Here is a 15,352-nt window from a genome sequence, read left to right as displayed (position 1 = left end):
TTGACCCCGATTCGGTCAATTGCCCTGTGAGGGCACTTCGTCTGTACTTAGCCCGGACTCAGCCGATTCGGTCTAGTTCTCAGAAGTTGTTGTTTATCTCTCTCCTTACTAGGCGCGAGAAAGATTTGTCGAAGGTAACGTTGGCCCGGTGGGTGTCCTCGCTCATCAAGCAGGCTTATGAGTGGAGTCGCACAAAGAGGGGGGGGGTTATGCCCTCCTTGCCACTTGACTCGGCCCGAGCCCATGAAACGAGGGCGTGGGCATCCTCTCTGGCAGTTCTGCGCTCCAGACGTCTAGAGGAGGTGCTGACAACTGCGTATTGGCGTTCCGAAGATGTTTTCATAAACTTTTATCTTCGGGACGTCACAGCTCTTCGACAGGATGGCTCCAGAGGCCTTCCAGCGCTCATAGCAGCAGGCCAGTTCCTGTCCAGAACTTGATGGTGAGTTTTGATTCATTTCTAGCCCACCGCCTTGTTGATGTTATCTGCTAATGTGATTCGGAGTAAGAATATGATATTAAATGGAAAATTTCCTAAATAAATTATCATTTAATTAATATACTTACCCGAATCACATACTGTATTCCCTCCCACCTGCCCCGCTTATGGTTTTAAGATTTTTTAAAGCCGTATGATAATAGGCACGTGTTCCTAGAGGAAGTGACGTGGCATACACCCGTATGGGAGGTAACTCCCGGTGTACTGGCCCATTACCAAAGCTACTTTCACTTTCGTTTTGGTGATGGGGTTGCTTCCCTTTAAATTCTTTAGCCGGGTAAGCGTTTTTCAGTGATAAGCATCTCAGGTGACTCAATGCTAATGTGATTCGGGTAAGTATATTAATTAAATGATAATTTATTTAGGAAATTTTCCATTTTAGAACTACCGGGGTTTTTTCGCTGGTAAAACAACAAAACCAGTACTCTGAGTTGGACGCTTACTGGTTCCAATGACCAGCCTACCTTTTTTTTCTGGATAGTTTTCATCATAAAAGTTTGTGTACCAGTTTCAAAAAATATTAGCACCATCGCTGTCTTTTACCCTCATTAAATGAAGACTTGTCATTGTCATCTTCAATAAAATTGTTTGTTTCAATTGCAGTGAACACTGGCCACCCCGTCCCCAGCACAGCATCTTCCGCCAGGACTTCCAGAAAGAACAGAACGAACTACGCATCTTTATTTCACCTGGCTCACTGAATGGTGAGTGACTTTGCTTTTATTTTGTCCTGTGGGGCTTGTCAGTAAACGGAAAGTTTGGCAAGGTAATTTATGGCCTTCAAGAGTAGCTATAGAATTATCTAAAAATACGTTTAATTCATGTTAAGAGCGAATGTAGTTTTTACAGAGACATGTTTGTCTGTATGTTTGGTTGACATCAAGATATGCCAATCTGGTGTGTGACATTTTACATCACAAATATTCAAACACACTTCAAAATCCTAGTCATTAGTAAGAATGAGCTAGTGACACAAATCTGACTTTTCACCTGGTTGCTACAGGTGCAGGTACGTACAACCTGGGCTTGGTGGAGACGTCCCTCAACTCGGGGCGCCGTCACAAGACAGAAGTGGTCCAGCGACAGTACGCACTCAGCGCCTGGTTCGGATCCTGCGTTTTCTGGAACACATCCAGAGCGGTGTGGAGCGACCAGGGGTGTCGCGTCTCGCCCAGAACCACTGCCACTGTCGCACACTGCAGGTGAGGCAATCTGCAAGATAACAATGCCGACAGTCGTCTCCCTGGCAAGCCTCTGAAACAGCTTTCATATACAATTCTTTCAAAACTCAAACAACTGTGACTTAAATACAAAATACTTGAGTGTGTGTCTGTTGTGTGTTAACTAACTGACATTTTATCATAGCACGGCTTCTTTCATTTATGATGATATTTGTTTGTTTGGTTCCCTGTATGCAGGTGTGACCATCTGACGGCGTTTGGTAGCCACTTTGAGCTGGTGCCCAATGATCTGAGTTTCACTCATGTGGAACACTTTTTCAGGTATTCATACACTTTTCTTGTACAGTACACACTCCACCTTGCACATGCACACTCACACATGCATGCACGGATGCACACATGCATGCATGCACGCACAAACACACACACACATTCTCACGCGCCCAAACACAGTCACACATGCACAAACACACACAAACACACACACACACACACACACACACACACACACACACACACACACACACACACACACACACACACACACACACACACACACACACACACACACACACATACACACACACACACATACATCATGCTTTCACTAACTTCACACATTCATGATCTGTGTGTTTCATTGTGCATGAGAACATGGGTTTAGTCATGACTCGGAACATTTTCTCTGTATATGTGTCAATCCTAATGAGGATGTAGTTAATCCAGCCATAGGATCATGACTGCTTTTAAAATGATATGTTTGTGTTTCAGTCTGCACGAGAACCCAGTGGTGATTGTGCTGGTTGCCGTGGTGATGGTCATCTACATCATCCTGTTGGTCATAGCGTTGCGGGCGGACGCCCATGACCGACAGAAGGGGGGACTAGTGTGTCTGAGCGACAACAACATCACCGACTCCCAGATCTACGAAGTTGTGCTAGATACCGGCCTGTCACAGAGCACACCCTCCACTGCAAAGGTGACTTGTCTGCAGCAGTCTGAATGGCTGGCTTTCTGTAAACTACCTGTAATAAAAAAAAAATTGGCAGATGCGTTTATGTCAAGATGTCAACAGCCTCATCACAAAGATCTGTACTAGTTTTTATGACGGGTAGTATAGAATAAAAACTATGCATGCATTAAGAAATGAAAGAAAATTCATGCATTAGGAAGTGGTTCTGGACACAGGTCGACCACAAAGCTAACGCTCCACAGCAAAAGGGGCGATTTACCTACAGCACTGTGAATGTTTTTTCTGTAGAATGAAGAATGTGCTTCCGATAAGGAATGAAGAAGTGACTTTTGATTTAGAGTGTCACGCACACAAGCTCACGCAAACGTGCCACCATCCATACTAGGTGCAGACCTAGGCAAACACAAACTTAACAGACTCATTTTAGTTACAATATTTAACAAAACATATCACTAAACTCTACTTCCCAAAATGCACTCACTAACTCATTCGCCCTTTAACTAAACCCTCTCACTCATGATTACGAATACAAATACAAATACAAATGCAAAAATCTCTCAAGTTCGTGGACGTAGTACACAAAGACAACACAGAATTACAGATAAGTTAACCGTCAGAAAAACAGGAGTTCTCGACGCAGCTCCGATGTTAAACCGATCAACGTCATCCATACCCGGTGATGCTTTCCTGAGCGGTCCTAAAATAGCTAGTTAGGTGGGGAGTTAAACTTTAGATGACCTGCGTAAATTCAGATAAGCTCCTTCGGGTGTCGGTCTGTTTTGCGTATGGTACTTCAAAAATGGGGGAAAACATAATGTAGGTTTGAGGTACAAATCACTTCAGTAACGAATGGGGGTTCACCATCTGGTTCTTACTGAAGTCAAATCAGAGAAAGTAGAGGTATTAGACCATCCTTAGAATATTCCAGTAGGGAAGAACCGTTCTTCCACATAAAGGCCCAAGAATTTAAATAGGTGTTAGACGTTTTTCTTTAGTTACTCAGTCAGTCACCAAAAGATCCTGCATTGGATAAAAAGTAGCTAGTTCGACATTTAGAGTCTTGCTTCAGAATAGGATTACATGGGGATGGGAGAATATGTGGCTTCATTCTTTTTGTATATTCGCTTTTGATAATTGCCTTATAAAGGTGACCCGGGATTTTGTATAATATTTGTATGTAACTTGGATAACATTGTATGCTATGTACGTATTATTTGCATTGAATTATTACGCACTTTTCTAGTTATGTTTTTGATAAACAGTTTCACAGAAAAGTAACCTCAAGAATGGGCTCCATTTGTTCATCCGAGTGATTTTCCATGTTTTGTATAAGTCGTAATTTCCTCTCAAGAAGTTATAGAGATACAAGCCAAGACGGTAATTTTAGTTAAAAGAGGGTACTAAGCAGCAGACATATTTAGAAGTACAGGCACTAGAGCATAAAGCACAACGGGAGGCAAAGGTAGACATCAGGGTAGGAGTTATAAAAAGTGCACGCGCTGATAATCACATCTGCAACGCCGAACAGAATTTATCACAACCCCTGAATGTAACAACACTTTTTACTTTTCATTGACATCAAAAGAGGAACAAAATCAGCGGACGTCGCCGTGAACACCGGGCCAAAAAAATAACTTCAGCACTCTGTACTGGGTACCACGCTCCCCTCTACGACCGGCTACGGTCGGATCATGAGCTAAACTCACGACTTTACTGCGTAGCTCACTCGGTATTACTAACTCAACTGCTAAAGAACTACGAACATTTCAAAAAATAAAAAATCAGGTTCACATGTTCCTGAATAATGCACATCAAATTACATCAAACACCAAATCACAAGAACACAAACGTGGTTTGCAAACACTTGCCTAGGTCAGGGTGAATGAGAGTAATAGCAACAAGTGCTAGATTCCCAGATGAGCCCCCATTTGTCACGCACACAAGCTCATGCAAACGTGCCACCATCCATACTAGGTGCAGACCTAGGCAAACACAAACTTAACAGACTCATTTTAATCACAATATTAACCCTTACACTGGTGCAATTCTGTAATACATGTTACATAGCCACTGGTGAATTAACAGAAAGAAAAATAAAGAAAAACGGTCATATAGGTTTTCGCATCCATGGGAGGTTATCCGAACCGACCAAACAGAGTGAGCCAGTATCGCGACATATGTCGTGACAACCAGGTGACAGTATACGTAAAGTTGCGTGACATATGTCGCTGCAACCAGCCTAAGGGTTAAACAAAACATTATATCACTTAACTCTGCTTCCCAAAACGCACTCACTAACTCATTCGCTCTTTAACTAAACTCTCTCACTCATGAATACAAATACACGTGTGAGTTTAGATAGAGCGGACAGCGTCAGATAAACTCTATTTAAACGAGACAGATTAGCCGCGGGTGGAGGAGGAGGATGTTAGATACTTGAGGTAGGCCTAAAGGGATCAGTGTTGGCAGGTAGGGAAGAGAGGGTAGTAAAGCAGGATATCAACACTTAGGCCCGTAATTAGAAAGAGAGGGGAGAGGAGGACTTGTGAAAGTCAAGGAGAAGAGCCCAGCCGCAATGTCCATGTTGCCGGGGGGCTTGCACGTGTGATGCATCAGCGGGGGTCTATAAGAACAGGAGAGCAACACATTGTGGTCAGTCCTTACCAGCGCGGCGCAGCGGGCATATGCCAACTATTTCTTACCCCCCATCCACCCCCGGCATCCACCGTTGTATTTTGTTAGCAATCCGTTGCATGATGTTTTTAAATTTGAGGCAAATGCATGCCTGTTTGTGCCTTCACTTGAAGTGAGGTTGTGCATGAAGCGACTCGAACCTTGTTATGTAATCATTATTCACGGTGTTAAATTTTTGAGTGAGGGCTCCTTGTGTTTGTTGTTAGTGTAACCAAATGTTTGTTGTTTTTTGTTGTGGACTTATGGGACTTATCACTGCACAATGATATCTCTCATTGTCAGATGGTATTCTCTTGAATAAACTGCCCTCGTTATTTGCCCAAATCAATACATGACTTGGCTATGTGTGATGTATGTGCGCACGAGAGTGATTGCGTGTGTGTCAGGTGTATGTGAGTGTGTGCGCGCGCAGGTGTGTGAGTATAACTGTAAGTAATAAGAGGGAGAGAAAGAGGAGTGTCATTTCTTTGGGATTATCGTGTGCTCTTGATTTGCGCCGGGGGGGGGGGGGGGGGGGGGGGCGATAAGTGAGTAGTTTAAATCAAATACAAATGCAAAAATCTCTCAAGTTCGTGGACGTAGTACACAAAGACAACACAGAATTACAGATAAGTAACCGTCAAAAAAACTCGTGCCTTTCAGCACATAACAACAGTTCCGCTGCAGTGACAGTTCTCAATGCAGGGGAATGGAACCCCCTACCCGCTGGATCCCTCCTTCCCGGTACAGCCCATGGCTCCAACACAACCAGTAACGTTTCATCACGGCATCGCCTAGCTCCCAGACAGGCACGGTATACTCTACCGGGGTGGCCAAAATATAAAGCCTGGAAAGAAACTCGGTATCCATAGGTTTCACATAATTTATGGCTTATTACAACCTAACCCTACTTCCTGCCATAACCACATTACAATTATAATACAAATCAATACACGGAAAAGCTCCGTTCCAAAAGTATCCAAAAAAATGTTGCACATTTTTACAACAAATTCGCTGTTTGGCTCTAACAAAAATGGCGAGCCATAACTCTACTCAAAAAGGACTGACAAGAACAAGTAAACAGAACGAACTATAGCATACTGCAAATAGAGAACTATATATACCTTTAAGCAAAATTATACAAAGACTGTACTGGTCTTCTAAACGCAAACTTTACACTCGCCCAACGGCTTATGAAACACGGCCCCTGTAACACATCCGGCTACGACCAAATACTGGTGTAAACTGCCACGACTAGGTTAAAAGCCAACACCTCAACACCTTCCCACCCAATAGAGAAAACCGAATACCACGTGAATAACAAGAACACGAGGAAACCCACCCGCCTGTCACCTATTCTTACAACACACACCAAAACTACAGGTAACAGGGGTGTTAAAGTTCCTTGACAAAATATCACATAGTATGCACAGCTTTTTCTGTCACGGACTGTGACAAGGTTAGTCAGAGCATGCCCTGAATGTTTCAACTCATGGATGGTTTGCTTTGTGTACAGGTCAGCATCATTCTTCACGGAGAGCTGGGCATGTCAGAGACGAGGGAACTCATCAGTGAAGACGACAGACCCATGTTTGATCGAAGCTCTCGAGACAGATTCTTGATCACGTAAGTTGTTGTTTCTCACTCATGTTTTGCTGTGTGTTAAATTGCAGAATGGTGACAGCTCTAGCAAGAACCATGGTAATGTAAAATTAATCATGGAAAATAACAATGGTCGTTTTCGTATAATTTGTTTGTTTGTTTGCTTAACGCCCAGCCGACCACGAAGGGCCATATCAGGGCTGTGCTGCTTTGACATATAACGTGCGCCACACACAAGACAAAAGTCGCGGCACAGGCTTCATGTCTCACCCAGTCACATTATTCTGACACCGGACCAACCAGTCCTAGCATTAACCCCATAATGCCAGACGCCAGGCGGAGCAGCCACTAGATTGCCAATTTTAAAGTCTTGGGTATGACCTGGCCGGGGTTCGAACCCACGACCTCCCGATCACGTTTCATGAGGTTTTTTATTTATTTTTATTTTTTTAAAACGAAAGTTGCTAGTTTATTTTAATAATTGTTGTTCTCTCAGGTGCCTGGAGATTGGCTCCACAGTGCACATGCCGTATGCATTTAGTCACTAGAGCCCTTACTTCCCTTTGATTCTCAGATCTTAAAACCTTTTGACCACTTGTGTCTATTGCACGCAGGTTGCCGGACAGTCTCGGTCGTATCAGCAAGGTACAGCTATGGCACGACAACGCCGGCACCTCGCCGCGATGGTTCCTCACGCAGGTGCTGGTCAGGGATCTCAACGCAGGTATGTCTCACCTGTGTGTGTTCACCTGTAATTAAGGCAAATTCCGGAAATAGCTCTACTGTGTTTGTTTGTGTTGTGAAAGAGGAAAATACTCTTGGAAATATCGAGGCACGATAACAATCCTTAAAAACCTGACATGAGTTATTTCTGAACATTGTCTATTGTCTCAATCACATTAACAGTAAGAAAGTAATGCGTTGAAGCAAAACTGAGTGTAGATGGTTTCAAGATTCTTGACTACTTTAGCTTCTTTCTTCTGTTTTTCTTCTCATTGTATTTTTGTACAGGGGGGAGGGGGGGGGATGAGAGTTGAAGGAAGCATCAACATAGCAGGCTAACTAAAAAACAATTGAAGAATTGAGAGGGAAGCATGGAATAAAGAAGAGAGGCAAAGATTATTGATGTAGTACAGTCTTAAAAAAAGAAAAGATGTCCTGAGAACAAGGAAAGGTGCAACACTTTCAATTACATCTCTAGAAACAATTTTAAAAAAACCATCAAAGTTTGTGTTTTTGATCAGGTGCATAACACAGAATATATTTTGTGTGTGTGTGTGTACCAGGCAAGGTGCAGTACTTTCTGTGTGACAAGTGGTTTGCGGTGGACGAGGGGGACGGGCGAGTGGAGCGGGAACTGGTTGCCCTTGACAACGCCGTCTCTTTCATGCAGGTACGTCTATCTTTGCAAACTTCTGCTGGGTATTACTTTTCAACCGTTAAAGATTTTTGGGAAATAACTTCATTGTGTATGCCCCCTGCACCCAGAATGATGAATTGCACATACGGCACTATTAACAATATACCGTTATGCTGAGTCAAGAGACTAAAGAGACTGGATCCAAGTTTTCAAGGAATGATCTAAAACGTCTTGCATCAAGTCTTTCTAGTCCTGCATTAGTCGTTTATTTGGTATGCTGCAGGTGTGTTTTTTTTAAATTTTTGTCATCATGCAAAAAAGTCAGTGCACATAAGTTGATTGTGTTTCAGGATTGTTGTTTTTAGTTGTTTTGTTTGTTTTTTAATTTTAGTGAATTTCAGTGCAGTGTGACTTGTCTGTAACTAATTTCACTCATCGTGGGTTAGCCAGTTCATTCAACATGGTGTTTGTACTTGCCTGTTTCAGATCTTCGTGATTAAGAGTCGGCAGTACATGGCCGACTTCCACGCCTGGGGCTCGGTGTTCACACGCCCCGCTCACTCCATCTTCACACGCGCTCAGCGCCTCACCTGTTGTCTGACCCTCCTCATGGCCTACATGGCCCTCAACGCAGTCTGGTACAAGAGACAGCCTGAACAGGTGAGATGTTCAAACACACCACTGTGTGGAACCCCCCTTTTAAGACCTCCAAAAATCTGCGAAGATCAGGTCTTAAAAAGGATGGAGTCTTAAAATGGAGGTAAAATTACAGAGATTATAATTAGAAAATCTTGGAAAGCAATGTCTTAAAAGGGGGGGAAGTTTTACATTTGGGGGGCTTAATGGGGGGGGAGGGGGGGGGGGTTGTCAACTTTTATGTATCTGTTCTTGTTTGACAGTGTGTAAAGATGTTATTATGCTGTAGCGCGCCTTGTTAGCCGTGAAGCACCCGCTTATTTGAAAATGATAAAATGAAATGTAAAGCCAGTCTTCTCGCACCTAACACATTAACACGCGACGTTTATTTTCACAACGATATCTGGAAGTTCATAGGGGTGCCGATGTATTGTTTTTGACTCACATGCGAAGCAAAAGTGAGTCTATGTACTCACCCGAGTCGTCCGTCCGTCCGGAAAACTTTAACGTTGGATATTTCTTGGACACTATTCAGTCTATCAGTACCAAATTTGGCAAGATGGTGTATGATGACAAGGCCCCAAAAAACATACATAGCATCTTGACCTTGCTTCAAGGTCAAGGTCGCAGGGGCCATAAATGTTGCCTAAAAAACAGCTATTTTTCCCATTTTTCCCATTTTCTCTGAAGTTTTTGAGATTGAATACCTCACCTATATATGATATATAGGGCAAAGTAAGCCCCATCTTTTGATACCAGTTTGGTTTACCTTGCTTCAAGGTCAAGGTCACAGGAGCTCTTCAAAGTTGGATTGTATACATATTTTGAAGTGACCTTGACCCTGAACTATGGAAGATAACTGTTTCAAACTTAAAAATTATGTGGGGCACATGTTATGCTTTCATCATGAGACACATTTGGTCACATATGATCAAGGTCAAGGTCACTTTGACCCTTATAAAATGTGACCAAAATAAGGTAGTGAACCACTAAAAGTGACCATATCTCATGGTAGAAAGAGCCAATAAGCACCATTGTACTTCCTATGTCTTGAATTAACAGCTTTGTGTTGCATGACCTAGGATGACCTTGACCTTGGGTCAAAGTCACATGTATTTTGGTAGGAAAAATGTGTAAAGCATGTGAGTCGTATGGGCTTTGCCCTTCTTGTTTAAGAATATAAAATGGTCTGTTGGATGTCTGTCAGTTTACCCCCCAAAAGTTTGCTTGTGGAGGAGCAGGTGTTGAATGTGCCCCAGTGTTCCAGCTTACATGGGGTTATTTTGTTTCCTTTTCAGCGTCGTGGTGAGTTTGGACTGCTAGATGTGTCGTGGCGCAGTCTGGCGGTGGGTGCCATCTGTTGTGCAGTTGTCTTCCCCTTGTATCTCTTCCTCACCTTCCTCTTCAGGCGCAGTCGGGTAGGACACCTTACACTTGTGTTGTACAATCATACTTCTAATTTATGACAAAACAAAACGTTACAGTCACTGATCTTCGACCCAGTCTTTTTAGTGGACAGACAGACAGACAAACACTTATATAACTGAAAATAAAGTTATCCGACAAATTGTCCAGATTGTCTCGTTTGTGTCTAATTCTGAGCGAGCTTCAGGGCAAGTTGTCAGATAAGTTTATTTTCTGTATTACAAGTGTTTGTCTCTCTGTTCACTTGAAGGACCAGATCAGTGAATGTAATGGCTTTTTTTTAATTCTGAATTTTGAAATGTTGGCAGTCTATTTGTTTTTAGATTTCAATCATACTTATATTTTAAAGCCTTAAAATAAGTCTACTTCACAAAACTTACTGCATGAAGCTTTGTCACTGAATCTTTGGCACAAAGATTTTGTGAAGTCAATTTTGTGCTGAATTAAAGACAGCCCTAGACCTCCAAATATCTTCAAAAAGCAGGTCTTAAAAAGGAGTAAGTCTTAAAATAAAGGTAAAGTTAAACTGATGCTTGATTGTGCAGGTGAGGCAGTCTGCCTGTGAGCACAGAGCCCACATCAGCAAAAGAATGCACATCATCACCACCACCACCACCACTACCACCACTCACTCCCCCAGCACTCCCTGCACCCCTGACACCGACATAACCCCAGCGCCGGTCAACCAGCGGGCAGACAGCGCCCCGCCGGACACCACAGAGTCCACACAGACCATAACGACGTACTCCCTGCTTGACCAGTCCATCCTTAACTGGCAGTCCATCCAGGACTGGGCCCAGCGCCAGTGGGTCAAGCGCCAGCAGTCCACCCGGTCGTCGGCGGTCAGCGTCAAGACCAACGTTCAGCCGTCCACCCAGCCCTACCCTACTCAGCCTGTACAGCACACGCTGCTTGCAGGTCAGTGGTTGTTTGGTTCCTGTGTAACGCTCTCATTTTTCACTCAGCACCCAGCTTTCGCATTCGGCCTTGTTGATATTGTGTAAACTTCACACTGAATATCGTCACGCTCATAAGAAAAATACCCAACTCAGTGTTAGGCATTTCTGCAGTGAGACTACAGGGGAAGCTACTGGAAGGGTACCTGTCATGTGTTAGAGAGTACAAACTCTCAGACTATCGTAAATCATTGTCACGGATACGTTAGCAAAACTGCCGTTCTCGTTTTTGAGTTAGGCACTTTTCAGCAGATGCTGCTGCTTTCATACATGAACACTTGTATGGTGTGCAAAAGCTTTTTGGGGTTGTTATGCAGTTGTGCTGATTGAAAACGTTGCTGCCAGCCTTTTAACTCTCGCTTATTCCGCTGTCAACCGCTCGAGATACGCAGTTTGCAACTCATTACTAGAATAAGATATAGGCAGATTGTTCAGAAACAGAAAACGTTTTTCTCGAAACACTAAAAAATTGACAAAAGCAATTATCTTATGAGCGTGATGATATCCCCCCTCCCTTCCAAAAAAGGTGATCAATCTTTGGCACTTTGCACACATGGGGTCATGCACACATGGGGTCATAGGCCCCATTACAATTTATTACAATATCCCACGCTCTTTCCTATCTCTTTCCTTTGACTGTGAGAATGCCGTTGTGATCCTTTGTGCATTTGTCTTTGTCATTGTGATGGGTCAAACAATCTTCTACAATTGAGAGTTTCTTCTCTGACATATGATTGTCGTTGACAGATGAAGAGACTGACCAGGCGTCCAGTGGCTTTGAGGATGCGGTCAGCCAGGCCACAGCGGAACGTCACCGGGTGAAGCTGACCTCGGAGAGCAGCTCTGAGAGCAGGCCCTCACACAGTGGTAAGTGGTGGTTGTGATGTGTGCTGCTGAAGTAATTACACAGTAAAGTTTGTATTGCAACGATTGGGAGAGGAGATAGCTCAGTTGGCAGTGGCTTTGAAACCAGTTTGTTGCTGTCGGCGTGGGTTCGACCCCCATGTTAAAAGGGATTTATTTTCCAAAGTCAAATTTGTGCAGACTCTCCTCAGTGTCCAAACAACCCCTGTGTGCACGCATGCACATGATAAAGATCCCTAAGTTCACAGCGAAAGTGTCAGGGCTTGGAAACAAGCAAACGCATGCAGGGAAAACGAGAAAAAATTGGAAGCGCTGTAATATATGACATCTTGCTTTCCCAAGTGTTAAAAAGCAGTCCGAACTTCCATGGGGGTAACCTCATGGGACTATATGATACCTTATATTCTTATCTTTATTCTGTCCTCATATGAAGCCTGTGTTTGTTTTAGGTGAAGAGGATGGTGGTGGACATCATATCTGTCTCCCAGCCTGGTGTCGCTACATCGCATGGACACTGTGCATCGTCATCTGCACTGTCAGCGCCACCGTCACCATTCTCTATGGATTCCGGTCAGTGTTGCATCCTGTTCTGTGTACTGTGTGTGTTGTGTTCTATATACTGTCAGCGCCACCATCACCATTCTCTATGGGTTTAGGTCAGTGTTGGATGGTGTTCTGTGTACTAAATGTGTGTTTTGTGTTCTGTGTACTAAATGTGTGTTTTGTGTTTTGTTCACTGTTACTGTGTTAGTACCACAGTCAACATATTCTACATAGACCAATTTAATTTTATGGTTTCTTGCAGTGTGATGGTGGTACATTTACTGCCACAGTGGAACCCCCTTTTAAGACCCACCCATTTTAAGACTCCCTCCTTTTTAAGACCAGATTTGTGGAGGTATGGATTCACAGTAGTGGTATGTGAGGTATAAGCAGTTTTTACCTATTAAAAGTAGCTCCAACTAATGTTGCAGCTAGAATATAAATACAGTGGAACCCCCTTTTTAAGACCTAAAAGAAACAGGTGGGGGTCTTAATTGACATGGGGATGCATTTACAGAAGATATGAACAGAATATCTGAGAAAACAGGGTCTTAAAAGGGAGGGAGTCTTTATTTGGGGGTCTTAAAGGGAGGGAGTCTTAATTTGGGGGTCTTAAAAAGGAGGGAGTCTTAATTTGGGGGTCTTAAAAAGGAGGGAGTCTTAGTTTGGGGGTCTTAAAAAGGAGGGAGTCTTAGTTTGGGGGTCTTAAAAAGGAGGGAGTCTTAATTTGGGGGTCTTAAAAAGGAGGGAGTCTTAATTTGGGGGTCTTAAAAAGGAGGGAGTCTTAATTTGGGGGTCTTAAAAGAGGGAGTCTTAATTTGGGGGTCTTAAAAAGGAGGGAGTCTTTAATTGGGGGTCTTAAAAAGGAGGGAGTTTTAAAATTAGGGTCTTAAAAAGGAGGGAGTCTTAATTTGGGGGTCTTAAAAGAGGGAGAGGGGTTCCACTATAGCGTCAATGTGCCAATGATGCAGTGAGATGACCTGTGTGTGTTGCTTGTTGACAGGTTTGGCCCCACCAAGAGCATGTTCTGGTTGCAGTCTCTCTACTTCAGCTTCATGATCTGCATCTTCTTTGCTCAACCTTTCTGGGTAGGTATGCTTCAGTGGCTACTGAAGATACTTTTACATTTTGAGTTTTCGTTTTTTTATCTTTTTTTTGTGCTCTTTAATACAAATAGTTAACTTCGAATCAGGAATAAGGTTATCCTCAGATTGCCATGGCAGAAACTTGGATCTTTGTTTGTCCTAGGATGAAACGGTCTGCATGTGCAGAAATGTGTAGAGAAATACCATATGAAGAAGGAAATCTTAAATTGTCCCACTGTTTTTTGCACATTTTGACAAATGTTCTGACTTTTGAACACAGATCATCGTGACGGTGGTGTACCTGGCAGTGAGGAATCGTAACAACCCGGCAGTGTTCGACCACTGCTGTCAGCACAGTCAGATGCAGGATGGAATCACCGCCTGGCACAGCCAGCAGAAACAGATCCTGGAAAACTCTGACGAAAGCACCGAGCTGGAAAGGGTAAGCCACTCTTTCCTTTTGTCTTACTTTCTGTTGCTGGATAGAGTGTGTCATATATGGATTATTACATGTTGCTTTCTTGTGTGAGGCTTTGTGAGCACATGGTTAAAGTTTTTGGATATGTTTATTTTTCTTCTTTTTTTCGTGGCAACAATTGAAACTCGATAGCGACTGAAAATTCTCCCTGATTGAGGTTGATGGTCAATGAAACTGGTTTGAGAGAGAGAGAGACAGAGAGAGGGAGAGACAGACAGAGAGAGAGAGAGAGTGAGTGCATATGTGTACGTGTGCATGCTAGTGAGTTTAAGACCTTCACTGTCTTTTGATTTTAATTTCTTCTTTACTTACTATAGTGAGAGCTGTTTATGGCATATGTATAGAGAAATATAATACACAAACAAATGAACATAAAAGACTATACCGTACTTTCCGGGTGACAAGGCGCTACAGCGCATAAGGCGCACCCCCTTCTTTTTAACAAAAATTGTAATCCAGTCACCCATTGGGCGCAGGGGGCCGATAGGGCGCACCAAAATTGAAAAAGTATACCGGTAACAAACGGTCGAAGAATGAAAATAAGCCGCACATCAAAGGAAGAATACAGAGTGGAAATGACCCCGTTTTTGCCATGAGAGGTGGTTCCCCTGTCATATCTGAGAGAGGAAACACTTCCTGCACCGGGGTCAGTGACCGGTCAGTGACCGAGTTTAACAGAGTGGAAATATGTGTGCTCTGTGTGTGAGGCGAGATCAAAGGCAGGTCCATTGTGATAGCTGGGTGGCTTGAGAGCTCGAGGAAACTTGGCCAGGGCAGTACCTTGTAGCTGAAACATGCATTATCACAAGTTGTTTGACTGGTACTCATGCGGTCTCTTTGATTTTTTTCGTATTTCATACATGGATTAGACGCTTTGTTATACAAGACGCAGGGGTCGAACTCGAGGAAAAAAGTCGCGCCTTATGACCCGGAAAGTACGGTAACTATGTATAGCAATGTGTTTGTTGATATTACCATATACAGTGGAACCCCCCTTTTAAGACCTCCAAAGAATCTGAGAAATCAGGTCTTAAAAAGGCAGTAGTTTTAAAATGGGGGTCAATTTATAGAGGTTAT

The 15,352-nt window shown here is 43.3% G+C and overlaps 2 protein-coding genes across 3 annotated transcripts in view; both read left to right on the top strand.

Annotated features, from left to right (window-relative positions):
• LOC138983078 (polycystin-1-like protein 1) overlaps window positions 1-2,474 on the top strand; it is a gene marked incomplete in the record, with an annotated part of 82,619 nt that extends 80,145 nt beyond the window's left edge. The window contains 4 exon segments of the mRNA XM_070356484.1: window positions 1,103-1,203; window positions 1,503-1,701; window positions 1,918-1,973; window positions 2,452-2,474. Coding sequence (XP_070212585.1) covers window positions 1,103-1,203; window positions 1,503-1,701; window positions 1,918-1,973; window positions 2,452-2,474 — 379 coding nt within the window.
• LOC138981836 (polycystin-1-like protein 1) overlaps window positions 882-15,352 on the top strand; it is a 28,466-nt gene continuing 13,995 nt past the window's right edge. Inside the window, exons 1-14 of one of the 2 annotated variants that reach the window (XM_070354936.1) lie at window positions 882-1,203; window positions 1,503-1,701; window positions 1,918-2,001; window positions 2,452-2,659; window positions 6,843-6,952; window positions 7,543-7,652; window positions 8,215-8,321; window positions 8,775-8,948; window positions 10,223-10,342; window positions 10,895-11,267; window positions 12,053-12,172; window positions 12,619-12,739; window positions 13,716-13,800; window positions 14,078-14,239. In XM_070354936.1, coding sequence (XP_070211037.1) covers window positions 2,495-2,659; window positions 6,843-6,952; window positions 7,543-7,652; window positions 8,215-8,321; window positions 8,775-8,948; window positions 10,223-10,342; window positions 10,895-11,267; window positions 12,053-12,172; window positions 12,619-12,739; window positions 13,716-13,800; window positions 14,078-14,239 — 1,647 coding nt within the window. In that variant the 5' untranslated portion in view covers window positions 882-1,203; window positions 1,503-1,701; window positions 1,918-2,001; window positions 2,452-2,494. The remainder of the gene's footprint in view (window positions 1,204-1,502; window positions 1,702-1,917; window positions 2,002-2,451; window positions 2,660-6,842; window positions 6,953-7,542; window positions 7,653-8,214; window positions 8,322-8,774; window positions 8,949-10,222; window positions 10,343-10,894; window positions 11,268-12,052; window positions 12,173-12,618; window positions 12,740-13,715; window positions 13,801-14,077; window positions 14,240-15,352) is intronic. The other variant, XM_070354935.1, reaches the window with a different exon arrangement.

Source organism: Littorina saxatilis, linkage group LG12, assembly GCF_037325665.1.
Source record: "Littorina saxatilis isolate snail1 linkage group LG12, US_GU_Lsax_2.0, whole genome shotgun sequence".
In the NCBI taxonomy this organism is placed as follows: Eukaryota; Metazoa; Mollusca; class Gastropoda; order Littorinimorpha; family Littorinidae; genus Littorina; species Littorina saxatilis.
The sequence above is the reverse complement of the archived record's forward strand: the minus strand, read 5'-3'. Positions and strand labels throughout refer to the sequence as shown.